We start from the raw sequence: 14,145 nt of genomic DNA, 5'->3' as shown, positions 1-14,145 counted from the left end.
CGCTGGTGATCCGGCGTGTTCTGCAGCAAACCCAACTTACAAAAATCCACCAATCGTCTTTAAGAAAGATCTTGTCTTGCAATCGTTTGAAAATATTATGTCTGTGATGCACAAAGTTTCTGGCTCCAGTTTCGGCTTCAGGGCCCTGATCTCGCCTGTCCTCGTCCAGCGAGGTTGAGCGTGAGGACTCCGATGGCCGCTGAGCCCGGTGTGTGGCAGCGGTTGACCCAGGCCCCGCATCGGTTCCTTTAGGTCTAGGGATGATGCCATTCTCGGTGTCCATGTAATGCTCATTATTCGTCCATACCAACTCATCATCCTTCGCCCAGCGAAATCTCCCCATCCGATCAATCGTAACCAGGTATTTGACGCGCTCCTCCCGAGAGAGATACCGTACCTGCTCGCGCTCCAGCTGCTCCCGCGGACACGCCTGAAGTTCAACATCCTTCCCAGCACCATAGTCAAGCCAGTAGAAGAAATTCTCCTTGCAGTCCGTCGTTTTCCAAAACTCGTGGTACTTGCGGAGGTTACTCCCATGCCGATGTTTTGCATCCACCATCTCAAGGAAGTATTGTAGGTCCATTGTCTTCCCAATCATCTCTGGCAACGGTTCGCTGCGGCGGTGGTCGGGTTTCTTGATGGGGCGGTCGCCGCGGGCGAGCTTTGCGACGCGGACGGCTTGCGTCCAGTTGCGATGGGCTTGGATGACGGGGGAGGAGGAGGGGAGGGTTGTGGAGCGGTGGCGCTGTTGCCATTGGGATTCTTCCACGGCCTGGGTAGTCAGTTTCTGAAAGTAAAGCCTTCGCAGTCCAGACTTACCTGAGCCCAGCGATTTGTGGCGCTCAGCTGTCGCCCTTGAAGTTCCCGACGAGCCCTATATCCTCTGTACACCCGCTATATTCGTCAACGCAAGTCTAAGGGCAGGTCTCGAGGCGCAGTGTTGGTACCTGGATTAAGCAGACTGCTCTCAGGAGATCCGGAGAAATGACGTCATCTTCGCTGGGCGGTTCTGGCTGGGAGACAGAGGCACACATGAACAGCGTCCTAACCCCGTCATAAATAAAGTAGTTAAAGCGAGGCAGCGGGCGACACAACAAGGAAAGAGGGGAAATCTGAGAGGAAGAGGACAAGGGGATGCGAAGGCGCGAGTTGGAGCAGCCGAGCAATCACGGCCTGCGGTCTTGGTTCCCGCCCCCAGAGTTCAGAGCCAAGCCAGAAGCGGCTAGCCTCAGGCACCAGCATTTTTAAAATCAGGCAGTAAGGCACCAATGGCCGCGCGTCAGAATCAAAACAAGTTGCCTCCCAGTTCACCCAGGTCTTCTAGACCAGCTGCCACACGCCATCAATATGTAAGAAGCGCTCCGAAATCAGTGCCAGCTTCTCCGTGAGGATATCCCTGGACACCTGTTGCAAATTGCGAAACGAAAATATGACCTCCTTCATGAAGAGAATGTCGTCGATCCGGCTCGTCGTCTCTTCCACCGTCACCGTAGGCCCATGAAGGACGACATCCGCGATCGTATTGAGAATCTCGAGTAACTTGCTCAGAATCGATGAGCCGTGGACCTGGAGTGTGTTTTGCGATATCCGAGTCAGGAACTGGCGCAGCTGGGTCGAGAGTCCGAGCGGCATTTCGAGGGAGAGCGACGGGCAGGACGCGTGTGATGACAGGAGGCAGTTCGACATAGCCATCTGCCAGAGCAATGTGCGCATCCACTGTCGGGTTATAACCAGGTCTGCTTGTTGAAGGTCAGATAGCATGGAGACTTCGAGTTCCCAGAGATCGTCGTCGAGCTCGCGGTGTTTCTGCTCGACCCAGGCGGCGGTGACCTGCGATCGGTCGCCAATCCAAAGGCTGATAAAGGTAGGTTCAAGGAGGAGGAATGTCTTGATTACCTGCGTCCAGCCCTGCGAAATGTGCGGATCCAAACCGGGATCTTCTTCGGGGAACTGGGTGAACGAGGAGAGGGTGGCCGGAGAGTAGTGGGAGATGGAGATGAATCGTTCGTGGATGAAGCAGAGCCAGTAGAGGCGCTGACGCCGGGAGCGCTCGGCGAGATCAAGGGACGCCATGAGAGTTTTGTCTTCGATGCGGAGAAGATGAATCATGCTCAGGGCCTCTCGGAGATAGAAGAAGCCCAGGTCGTGCTGGCCCAGGCTCATGTAGCACATTTGGATATATATACTCGTGATAGCCCGCAGAATCGACGGGCGGACCCCTGGGACGAAAGGTGTGCGGAGCTCAATCGCTCGACGCGTGAGTTCGTGGATTTGCTCTGACACTTGTGACGCCGCCAGATTTGACTGCGTAAGGTCGACGGTGACTCCTGTGAAGGCGTGGATAAAGGCCGCGTGATCCCTATCCGAGTCCATCTTCCGTATCGAATCCCGGATCTCCTCGTCCGTCATGATCGGGTTAAAGGGGTACACATACGCCATGTATTTGGGAATGAGACTGTGAAGATACGCAGTCGACAGTGGGACAGACAGATCTGGGGGAGAGGCGGGTCCAACAACCTGTGCGAGGGTCGTGGAGCTGGAGGGTATTTTGTACGCCGAGATGAGCGTGCCCCGTCGCAGCGCATTCTTGCGAGATCGCGCACTCTGGTTGTCGGTGTAAGTGCATCGCAGCCCGAGATGTTCGCACTGCTGACAGCGCTGCTGGCCGTTGCAGCGCACTTTGCGGCGGCGACAGGGGTCGCAGGCCTTTGAAACTTGGTGCTTGCGGCGTGGTTCCATTGCAACGCTATCCAGGGAAGAAATCAGCAGAGACTGGGGAACCGGCCGGCAACGTGAGACGAAGATATAAATGCGGGGTGAGCTATTCTCTTTTGGAGCGCACTACTCTACTTCGGCTCTAGTGGTCGTACGATGAAACGCGCTAATCCAGATTGAGATACTCCTCCGCCACTGGGCGATTTGTTATAGACAACTACCGAACTTTGACTTTAGGCGAAGACCTCGTAGACTCTTCCCTCAAACGCCTTGAGCTCCCCTTGGCTGTTCTCGCCAGCACTGCTGACCACCAACTTCAGTTCCTTCTCTTCCACCCCCTCGGGCAGCACAAGTGGTTGCGGTGCCTCGGTGAAATTCAAAGCTACTAACATACGCCGGTCCTTGGATGTCTTCAGGTAACTGAACACCTCCCCGTTCTGCTCGTCCAGGAGCTCAAACACCCCAAACACCAAAAGATCCGCATACTCCTTGCGCAGGCGCATCATCTTCTTCCAAAAGGACAAGACAGACGACGCGTCCTTTTCCTGCGCTTCCACATTGACCTCGGTATGGTTGTCGTGAGCACGCATCCAGGGCTTCGCGGTCGCAGATGTGAATCCCGCATTCGGCTCTGCGCTCCACTGCATCGGGATTCGAGCGTGGTCCCGAGCGAGATGCTGCATCGCCTGCATGGCCTTCTTCATGTCCTCGGGGTTGTTGTTTGTCAGCTCTCGCACCATGTGGTAGTAGTTGGTGCTGTCGACGTCCTTGTACTCTTCAAACGACCAGGATTCCGGAACGTTGACCATGCCAATCTCCTGTCCTTGGTAGACAAACTGTGTGCCCGACAGAGTACTTTGCATCATGGCAAGCATCTTTGCTGAAGCGTCCCGGAGTTCTGGTGTCTTGTCTGAGCCGAAGCGAGAGATGGAGCGCGCTTGATCATGGTTCTCCAGGAAGACCGTGGTCCAGCCATCGGTCCCGTTGACAATGTTCTGTGTGCGCTGAAACGCGGTCTTGAGCTCCGGCAACTTCCAGTCGCGGACTTCGGTCAGGAACTTGTAGTCCTTGCCCATGCCGAGGTCGACCACGTCGAAGGAGAAGACCATGTTGAGTTGCTTCTCGGCCGCCGACACATAGCGGAGCACGCCCTCCATCGTAGGTGTTTGTGCGAGTTCACCGACGGTCATCGCGTCGTACTTGGCCAGCACCGCATTCATCTCCCTGATGTGTTCGTGGATACGGGGCCCGTTGCAGAATAGCGAAAAGGCCACCTGGGTATCTGACTGTGGGCTGGTGACTGGCGCGTCTGGGTACGCCGGGTCCTTGCTGTACATGTTGACAGTATCCACTCGGAAGCCGTCGACACCCTTTTGCAGCCAAAACTCCATCGCAGATGTATACACCGCCTGGCGAACCTCGGGGTTCTCCCAGTTGAGATCTGGTTGCTCCACGCAGAACAAGTGCAGGTAATATTCCTGCGTCTGCTCGTCCCACTCCCAAGCGCTACCACCAAAGATGGCGCGCCAGTTGTTTGGTGGCATGCGGTTTCCGTATTTATCATATTTCGCTGGTCGCCAGATGTACCAGTCTCGCTTGGGGTTGGTCTTGGAGGAGCGCGAGTCCTTGAACCATTGGTGTTCGTTCGAGGTGTGGTTGACGACGAGGTCGAGGATGATTCGGAGGCCGCGCTCGTGGCAGGCTTTGATCAGGGTTTCCATATCTGCGACCGTACCATAGGGAGGGTAGACCTTTTCATAGTCGGAGATGTCGTAGCCCATGTCATGCTGGGGACTGTCGTACATGGGACAGATCCAGACGACATCTACCCCCAGGCTGGCAATGTAGTCGAGCTGGGAGATGATGCCCGGAATGTCACCAATGCCATCGCCGTTGGAGTCCTTGAAGCTTGCGGGGTAAATCTGGTAGACGATGGAATTCTTCCACCACTTTTCGACGGGGGAGGCCATGGTCACGAGAGGGATAAAAGGGAGAATGGGCCGATTGCACCCTGGGGACTGAGTTGGGCGATATATATCCTGGGCCCGGTCGAGATCGACCGGGCAGATACATTTCAACGTTACATTGGCTCAATGTCGGACCGAGTGCGCGCCACTCGGAGTTTCAGTGTCGGCGTCGGGGTGCACCTCCTCATCAGACGAACCCAACTAAAGTGGGGGCTGCATTAGAGCGCCGCCGAGGGGAGCTCCACAAACTGTCGGGCCGACATGTGGCCAATGATATTCATCAGCTCACCTCGCTTGGTGGCCCTGGCAGCCAATTTTCCCTCCGCGTTGCAGCAAAATCCGGGGATTTGACTCCAGCCGAGCTCAAACTCACAAAAGCTTCCCCGACATCTGCCCGCAAAAGGATTCCAGCCCCGGCGCCTTCAACAACCCTGTCTGACCACACGACGGGCCTCCCTCCGACCCGTCTATATAAACCCGAGAGTTTCTGCGATGGAAAATCAATTCACCCCCTCTCAATTGTGAACCATCCTTGCCCCTGACTCCCACTTCGCAATGGAGATCGAAAAGTCCGCCGCCGTCCACGACGAGGCCACTCCTCATGCCTCTGGCCTCGTTGCCAGCGCCGAGGCACAGGCCGCCCTCGACAAGGAACACAGCATGACTGCCCTGCAGGCCCTCAAGACCTATCGCAAGGCCGTCGCCTGGTCCATCCTCATGTCCTGCGCCATCATCATGGAAGGCTACGACGTCGTGCTGATCGGTTCCTTCTTCGCCTACCCCGAATTCAACAAGAAATACGGCCAGCTCATGTCCGACGGCACCTACGGTCTCGAAGCCAAGTGGCAAGCCGGCATGACCAACGCCATGAGCTGCGGTCAGATTATCGGTCTGTTCCTCAACGGTATTGTCTCTGAGCGCTTTGGATACCGCCGCACCTTGATGGCCTGTCTCGCTGCCACCGTCGGCTTTGTCTTTATCCTCTTCTTCGCCCCCAACGTCCAGGTCCTCGTCGTCGGCGAGCTCTTCATGGGTATTCCCCTCGGAGTGTACCAGACCTTGACCGTGACCTACGCCTCGGAAGTGTGCCCCGTCTCCCTGCGCGCATACCTCACCACCTACGTCAACCTCTGCTGGGTGCTCGGCCAGCTCATCGCCTCGGGCATCCTCAAGGGTCTGCAGAGCCGCACAGACGAATGGGCCTACAGGATCCCCTTTGCCATCCAATGGGTGTGGCCCGTTCCCATTTTCATTGGCGTCTGGCTCGCCCCCGAGAGTCCGTGGTGGCTCATCCGGAAAGACCGCCAGCAAGACGCCATCGAATCGCTCAAGCGCCTCGCCGATACCTCCTCGCCCCACTTCAACCCCCACGAAACCGTCTCGATGATCCAGTATACAAATGCCCTCGAGGAACAGGCTCAAACGGGAACATCCTACCTCGACTGCTTCCGCGGCGTCGACCTCCGCCGGACCGAAATCGCCTGCTGCGTTTGGGCCGCGCAGTCTCTCTGCGGCTCCGGTCTAATGGGCTACTCGACCGTCTTCTACCAGCGCGCCGGCCTCGACGTCTCCATGTCCTTCACCATGTCGCTCATCCAGTATGCCATCGGCGTAGTCGGAACCTTCGCCTCGTGGACAGCAATGACCTACTTCGGCCGCCGCACGCTCTACGTCGGCGGCCTCGGCTTCCTCGCCTGCATCCTCATGGTCATGGGCTTCATCAGCATCCCCGCATCCTCCTCGGCCCTCTCCTGGGCAACCGGCTCCCTCCTCCTCGTGTACACATTCGTCTACGACAGCACCGTCGGCCCCGTCTGCTTCAGTCTCGTCTCCGAAATGCCGTCCACACGCCTGCGCACCAAGACCGTCGTCCTCGCCCGAAACACATACAACATCCTGAACCTGGTTACGGGAATCATCATTCCTTACATGTTGAACGTGGACGCGTGGAACTGGCGTGGCAAGTCGGGCTTCTTCTGGGGCGGCCTGTGCATCATGTGTCTGACCTGGTCGTTCTTCCGGCTTCCCGAGCCCAAGGGGCGCTCCTATGCGGAGTTGGATATTCTGTTTGAGCGCAAGGTCCGCACGAGGCAGTTTAAGACGGCCGAGACCGGGTTGGTTGAAGGTGCCCCGCAGGAGAAGGGGGAGCCCATGGCTTAGGTGCTGTACTGGTACTGGCTTGATGCTGAATGCCCTGGTGGCTGGAGAGTTGGGAGGTGGAGAGTGGTTGGTCTGTGGAAGTATCGTGGCTTATTTATCTAGCTATCTTTACCTCGTCTATAGCACGTAATTTATACCCAAATGGAGGGAATGATGGCCTACTACGATCTCCTATCGCATTGCTTTTTCCGATCGTAGAATGATTCTATTGCCTTTGGTGCCGCCGGGGTTGCGCTGGGAATCATATCATACTGTTGAGGAAGGAGCGAAGGACCGCTCATGGCCTCGATAGGAACTTCACCTCTCGCTCGGAGCCTCTTTAACAACGAAGAACTTCCTTATTTGCATGTATCTCCATACCGTCGTAGTTCATCAAAGTCCTTCACTCGTCATTTATCTTAATGTCGTCTACAACAAAACGAGAAGTCTAAAGTCTACTAACGACAGCGACATTCCATAGAGGCAATTGCAGGCCTAGGATAAAGTGGGATTTTACCCACTTGATCGTTCATGGCTTGGGGAAAGCGTGTGGCTCGACGCCTGCAATGAGGATTTGACTAAACCTCCAACATATGGCTGGGCAGTCGGGAATCTGGAGAACAATGGTTCTCTCAAATATACGCAGGCTCTATGTTTCTATATATCATTTAAAAAAATTTATTGTTCGTGTAATTCAGGTTTGCTCTGGGTTATTTTTGGTGGATAGTGCGAGGAGAGAGATATATATCTTGCCGGGTACCAAAACTCCAAATCTTCCACGCCAATTCCTTACTTGAATATGAGCATAGAATAAGCTTAAATGTCGCTAAAACCAGTTGAATCTAAGCACCGATACCCTCAGGTTTTCATGCAACACCGGATAGCTTTCTAACACTCCCCGTTGCAGGTCTATTTCAATTAAATATTCGTGAGTGGGGCTGCATATCACCCGTTAATTCGGTACTTCTAGCACATACGACCACAGGGTGTGGAGAACAGGGCTTCCCGTCCGCTCAGCCGTACTTAAGCCACACGCCGGTAGGTTAGTAGTATGGTGGGTGACCACATGCGAATCCCTACTGTTGTATGTTTTTGCTGCTATTTTTTTTTTAACTTGTCCTATTTAGCGCTCGCGCCTCCCTTTAGTCTTTCGCCTGCAGGGCCTGAAGCCCTCTAAAATTCACCCGCCAAGCCCGAACTGCTGACGTAGTGCTCGGATTATTGGATTATATGCAGGAGGATTGAAACAGAGTAAAGCTGTGAATCCACCCCCAAAGTAATATATGCTCCTCCGTGACTGTTGGCACGAGAGTCTCGGTGGTATCAAAGATTGCAAAAAGAGTTGGAGAGAATAATGCCCACCACCAAGCATCCTTTTTTCTCTGGTCAGCGCGGTGCCAAATTGTAAATTTTCTGTTTCATCGAGGGGCGCTTCTATCAGGAATCATACAGTTGTTTGGGTTTAGTTTGTCTTGGGCAAAGTTCCATGAGGATATTTACTTCATAAAGAGCTTCATTCTCCGGTAAGTAGGTTTGTACGAGAATGCAGGTAGCGCGATGAAATAATCGCTTTACTCGAAAATAGACACATCAAAGGAATTGTATAATCACAGAAACAGAATATATACTGGAGAGGGTCTCTGGACCACTGCGAGATGGGACGCGATCTTCCACATTCCAACTCAAGCAAACCCACGCTCTCAACGGTAGTCGACCTTAGGATCTGTAGGAATAGTTGACTGATTGAAGTACAGTGGACTGTCGATAAAGAGTCATTCCTTCGCCGTGCGCAATTTCCGGCGTAAAGCTTCAAGGATCTCTGTATGATCCTTTTCTAGAGCGATGTCTTCTGCGGTGCGTCCCACAGGATTCTTAAGATGGATATTGGCTCCTGCATCAATCAAGAAAAGCGCCAGCCTAGTATGTCCCTCCATAGCGGCCTGGTGAAGGGGGCTTCCCATATCATCATAACATTCATCACCGGCCGGGCCCTCGATCCCGACTTCATCGATATCAGCCCCCTTCGAGAGAAGATGTTTCACCATTTCCAGGTTCCCATAAATTGCTGCCTCAACAATCGCATTACTGCCCTTCAGCCGCGCTCCATGCTGAAGTAACAAGTCCACCATCTGGATGCTCCCTGTGGAAGCAGCACATGACAGTGCACTCAGATACTCACCGACAAGGTTGCGATTTGGGTCTGCGCCATGTTCAAGGCAGAATTTCACCCAGTCAAGCTGGTTGCCGGCGGCCTTCACACCAAGAATATCGCCATACCAAGGCACAACGTAATTAATGTCAACTGCCTTATGCTCGACTATCAAACGGTACACGGCAAAGGAGTCATTGACTACCACTGAAGTCATGACTGCATCATAAGCCACCTGCCCATTCTCCAGGCAGTAGGCTGCGATATTATCTGCTCGGCTGTCTGTAGCGCCGAGTAACAATTTGCGGAGAGGCGGGGAGTAGTCTGGATCTGTTTCCCGGTTTTGCTGGATGAATTCTTCCAGGGCCTCACGGCTGTTTTGGCGACATATACCCCGGATCTCGTCGCTGTAGGTGGTCCCTTTGACGATGTGCATTTTGATGGCTGGATAATCGAAATAGGCAATATATTTGGAGATTTTCAAACGACCTACTTTCTTTGTCGTGGGGTAATGATGGCTGATGAGACGACAAGACAACATATGACTTAGAAATGAGGGGAAATGGTGGCTCGTTTAGCGTTGGTCTGAAAAAACTTGGCGTTGGCAGGAGGCAATTCTCGTTCGTAACGATCAAATGTCAAGATGAGCATTGAACCAAGATGACGGTAATCATACAGTGTGTATACGTACTAACAACGGCCGACTCAGCTAGTGCACTGCGCCGCGCGCAGGAAGCAGAGTCCCCGAAGTGCTGGTCCAGACTAGCCTTGATGATCTGCCTGCACTACTGACATGGCCTTTTAAAACTAGCAAAAGTTTTCTAGACCTTGGCTATATTTACTGTGTTTGCTCTGTTTTCTCACGCTAAGGGTCTGCTGCCAAGGTCAAGTTTGAATGACCCAGCATGTTACCCATCAATTGCCGTTGTTGTGCCAGCGCCTTCATAGAAGAACAAAAGAGCCACTAGAAGAAGGACAAGGACAACTGCAGCAGCTTGCAGGAAGCGAATATATTAAAGATATATTAGTTAGGATAGAAGTACTTAATCAAAAACATCAGGAGCAGGCATCACGTGATCACCAACTGGAAGTGTGCACAAAAGTCGAGAAAAAGGACCCATGATTTCCCCGCTTTTTGCAAACAACAAATATACATCAAGAGGCCCTATTGGCCGAACCAAGTCTGCGGCACGCGAACCACTTTTCAAAGGATGAAGATTACTTTTACATTGTTTACTTGGATATAGGGCATTCTGCTAACTGGTAATTTATTAAGTGCAAGCAAAGAGAGAAACAATTCGGACGTTTACAAAAATCATATCGTCCAAAAAAATAAAAAGAATAAAAATAAAGGGAGAGACACACAGGCACAAAAAAGAGAAAACCACTCCAAAAGCAGCTCTGCATCCACCCGCCATTACAGAAGGGAAAAATTCCCACGTCTCATTCAACCCTCAGCTTATCAAAGACGAGACGAAGCACATAATTTTTCGCTCCGGCCTGCTGCTCCAGGGCCGCCATCTGGCGCAGGATCATCGACTCCAGCTCTACCAGGTGCCGCTTGGTGAAATCAAGGCTTCCAGAGTTCTCCATCTCCTTGTAGACCAGCTGCTTCATCGCCAGCGTCATCCCATTGCCACGGTATGCGCATTCGCAAAGCAGGCTCTCGAGCAGATGCAGGCGTTTCGTGTGCGTAAGGAGGTGGATGAGTGGGAGAGAGAATTTGCCCTCGTCGAGGTCTTCGCAGAAGCCCTTTTGGGAGTGGTACTGCAGGTAGATACGGTTAGCAAAGCTTATCCCCGTGGGTTTTGGTTCTGGGTGGTGAGGAAGGGACGCGTACCTCGCTGGAGCACAGATTAATGTAGTCATCCCTCACCTGGAAATACTCGCCCAGCATCGTCATAAGGCCAAGGAGGTCTTGCTTGGATACCAATCTGGTGTAGTTGTCAGTCCGAAATACTGCAAAGAGTTTACTTGTAAGGGCTTATCACTCACACTGCCTGTCCTTCAGAGCACAGGAGCCCGGCCAGCATGCGGAAAAGGCCCCCGGTTTCTCAGGATCGCAGCGGTTAGCTCAAATCGCACTGTGGGGTACGTAATCGAGGGAGGATTCGTCTCACTGTTCTGAACCATGGTCTTGTATTCTTCGACTGTGGGGCAATGCCTGGAATGCGTCCATTCGAGGTCCGCGGCCTGCCCAATGTGCATGGTCTGGAGTTCCTCTTTTGTCACGTCAGTTAGATACAAGAAATAAATCAAGAGGAAACAAGGGCTAGACATGAACCGCTTTACATACCGGAAAACACATGAATGGACTTGGGATTCGGTAGCTCGATCGCTTGAGACAAAGCCAGGGCATACAGAAAGTTCGCCGAGTTGATCGTCTGCGAGACCCCGAAAGCTGCATGCGTGGAAGGAAGCCCACGGCGCATGGGTGAACGGTCCTCAATATCATCGAACCTAAATAAGACCCCGAATATTAGAATGACTACTTTTGACGGTGGGAGGCATGGTGCCTGGCTGACATTAGAGAGGCGTCGTGCAGAGCGGAGATGACATTCTCGACGCGGACGAGAGAGCTCGGAGGGACGCTGCACCACACATCCAGCGCGTTGATCATTACTGTGCGCACGCCTTTCGACGGCATGGACCTCAGGTACTCGATGGGGGCGAAGACAATCTGTCTCTACCGTGAGCAATACTGCTGTGGTGTTTTTTTCGTGCTTAGTGGTTCGACTTGCTCACCTCTTGGCTATGGGCACTATGAGGATTACCTTTCAATGCTGCGCCGTTGACTGTACCATTGGGCGTGGCCGCTGCACCGTTGGTTGTTGCGCCATTGGTTGCTGCTCCACTGGTCGTTGGTCCATTGACTGTAGCATTGGCCGCTGTACCCTTGGCTGTTCCATCATCGAGGGTTGCACTATAGGTCGTTGGATCCTCTGCTGGAGCATCATCGGCTTTCCCACTGCTGATTACTGCGCCTTGAGCCTTGGTTGTATCACCCTTGGTCGGCTCGATCTCGATAAAGGTCCCGCATTTGGCGGTGTCCGGATCGTACTTGGCGGGATCATTGATGACGACCATCCTCCTTCCAGACTCAGCAAAGTTCATCCAAAGCGCATACCGGGGCGGATTCGTGCCGTGCCAGAACCAGTTGCCAGCGACCATGCACTCGACGTACGCGAGGTACTTTCGGAAGTCGAGGGGCGCATCAGGATGGGAAGCCAGAAATTCTGTCTTGGCGTCCAGGAACTTGGTCTCCCATCCCTTGATCTTGTCGAACAGGACAACCTTGGCTTCCGTGACGGTGATGTCCAGAGCTTTCATCCAGTACCAGACAGCGTTGAAGAAGTTGTCGCCGAGAAACTCGGTGTGTACCTCGGGGTCGAAGCTGTAGAGATCGTTTGTGAGCAGGGTGCACATCATCCCGGGCCAGGCGATGGGCATAAGCGTCTCATCAAAGTCCTTCTGCGTCAGGTCGAGGCCGCAGAAGTACGGGATTGACGCGAGGAATGCGCTGTCAACCGTTAGACTCCAAAAAAAAAGGATAGTACACTGCAAAGCGTCTGATACATACTAACTATCCCCGTCCTCCCAGCGCCGGCGGCACCATTGGTCCCAGGTATATGTACTGAAGTCCTTGCGGAGATTGTTGAAGTTGTGGTAGCGCTGGGTGGCCTTGAGGAACGCATATGCCCTTTTGCGATCCCGCTCGACGAGGCTCATGGAGATCTCCGCCAGCATCTGCCGCTCCGCACTCTTCCAGTTCGTCACGTTGGACGTGCTGGTGTACTCGCCTGGCAGAATCTCCATCATCGCGTCATTGATCTTCTGCACCTCCTCAGCCTCGAGCTCAACAAGCGAATCTGTTTGCGATGCCCCCGGGGGCTGATTAGCTTCTAGCCAGAATCAGTGCCAGGTCTTTCCTTCGTGACGTACCATCAATTGCAAAATAGTACTCGGTGTAGCGCATGAAATCATAAGTGCGGTCCGGAAGACTCTCTGGAAGGCCGAGAGAAGCCAGATTGTGCCCATCACCACCGGTGCAGCCATAAAATGGCTTGCCGCCAATGGCCGCCCAGTCTCTCTTGAAATCGTCCATGGCCTTGACGGCGATCGCCTCATGCCGACTGAGCCGGACCATCAGACGTGACCCGCATGTCTTCATCACCACCTCCGGGTCAATCTGAATAGAGCTGGGGAACAGCTCATCATCCAGGATGTTGTCTGCCATGGCTCTGATATTGTGGGAAGAGGCCCTGTAGAATCCGGTCAGTGTGCTGGGCTCGCTCGATGGCGATGGGGCATTGATATAGGCGCCCATGCCGTAGAGGCCTATGGGGCAAAGAAAAAACTTGTAAACTTGACTATGCAGCTGATAGACTCAAAACCTTGCTTCGTCCGTCTCTTCTTGACCAGCAAGTCGTATCCTTGTCGTGCTTACGCCGACACCCTTTGTTTCTTGTTCTTGCAATCCTGACCATGGGGATTATCCCTGGCGCCCTGAGTCTGATGACCGATTGCTCTCAGACCCTTGCCTCACAACAGCAAATCTCAGGTCTGGGCCAGTGCCAGCCGAAAGATGGATTATGGCCTTTTGTCCAATCGAAGCCAACGTGTGGACCATGCAGCAGGATGCTTTGGGATCAGAGCTCCAGCAATATTCTGGCGAGGATACCATTCCTATCGCTTACCGGCCCCGCTGAACCTATCTCGGGGTTCTCGTTGGTGATACATCCATGTACACGGTCGGTTTGCGGCATTGATGCAGGTGGTCCAAATCACAACTACGGACTGAGCCGGACACCCGCCGTAGACAAATCAATATTCCGCTATAAACCCCGTAGTCGGAAGGTCGTACATGGCATGTCTGCTTATCTCCAAATGGGAATTTGCAGCCGTGTCATCTCTTGTTGCTGAACCGTCAGGGGTCTCTCCACGGACACGATAGGGCTGTCCCCCACTCGTCTTCCCGGTTTGATATCACGCCAAAAGATTGCTATTCAGGCCGGGTGGGGAGCGGATGGCCACAGTATCCTCCGAGGAGCGCCAGTCAAATATTAGAGGCATTCAATCATTTCGAGTGGCGAAAGTCCCGATATGGCTTGCACGCTTTGACTTCACCAGTACATTTTAGTTCCAACCGGCCGTCGCTCGGACGGAATGGGGATT

General features: G+C 53.4%; 5 protein-coding genes across 5 annotated transcripts; 1 reads left to right on the top strand and 4 right to left on the bottom strand.

Moving 5' to 3' along the window:
* Positions 1-1,143: 1,143 nt before the first annotated feature.
* On the bottom strand, positions 1,144-2,756 carry BJX68DRAFT_244994 (Zn(II)2Cys6 transcription factor). Its single transcript, XM_071041424.1, has one exon. It carries the CDS (start codon positions 2,737-2,739, stop codon positions 1,321-1,323), a length of 1,419 nt encoding a protein of 472 aa, XP_070894801.1. The 5' UTR covers positions 2,740-2,756; the 3' UTR covers positions 1,144-1,320.
* A 54-nt stretch (positions 2,757-2,810) lies between these two features.
* Positions 2,811-4,729, bottom strand: BJX68DRAFT_244993 (glycoside hydrolase family 13 protein). The gene has a single exon (XM_071041423.1). The coding sequence runs from the start codon at positions 4,683-4,685 to the stop codon at positions 2,949-2,951; it is 1,737 nt and encodes a 578-aa protein (XP_070894800.1). The 5' UTR covers positions 4,686-4,729; the 3' UTR covers positions 2,811-2,948.
* A 355-nt stretch (positions 4,730-5,084) lies between these two features.
* BJX68DRAFT_244992 (MFS maltose permease MalP) lies at positions 5,085-7,001 on the top strand. Its single transcript, XM_071041422.1, has one exon. It carries the CDS (start codon positions 5,238-5,240, stop codon positions 6,840-6,842), a length of 1,605 nt encoding a protein of 534 aa, XP_070894799.1. The 5' UTR covers positions 5,085-5,237; the 3' UTR covers positions 6,843-7,001.
* A 1,331-nt stretch (positions 7,002-8,332) lies between these two features.
* Positions 8,333-9,709, bottom strand: BJX68DRAFT_244991 (ankyrin repeat domain-containing protein). Its single transcript, XM_071041421.1, has 2 exons — positions 9,662-9,709; positions 8,333-9,602 (listed from the first exon to the last, which is right to left on the bottom strand). The coding sequence occupies exon 2, from the start codon at positions 9,509-9,511 to the stop codon at positions 8,594-8,596; it is 918 nt and encodes a 305-aa protein (XP_070894798.1). The 5' UTR covers positions 9,512-9,602; positions 9,662-9,709; the 3' UTR covers positions 8,333-8,593.
* A 704-nt stretch (positions 9,710-10,413) lies between these two features.
* On the bottom strand, positions 10,414-13,207 carry BJX68DRAFT_270869 (bifunctional terpene synthase/polyprenyl synthetase family protein; the record flags this gene model as incomplete). Its single annotated transcript, XM_071046800.1, has 9 exons — positions 10,414-10,737; positions 10,811-10,904; positions 10,966-11,023; positions 11,091-11,192; positions 11,267-11,430; positions 11,496-11,650; positions 11,716-12,490; positions 12,551-12,872; positions 12,913-13,207. 9 exons carry the CDS (start codon positions 13,205-13,207, stop codon positions 10,414-10,416), a joined length of 2,289 nt encoding a protein of 762 aa, XP_070894797.1.
* Between the last annotated feature and the right edge of the window lie 938 nt (positions 13,208-14,145).

Source organism: Aspergillus pseudodeflectus (genome assembly GCF_044049435.1).
Source record: "Aspergillus pseudodeflectus strain CBS 756.74 chromosome Unknown BJX68scaffold_54, whole genome shotgun sequence".
NCBI lineage: Eukaryota > Fungi > Ascomycota > Eurotiomycetes > Eurotiales > Aspergillaceae > Aspergillus > Aspergillus pseudodeflectus.
This window is presented reverse-complemented; position numbering and strand designations above follow the sequence as displayed.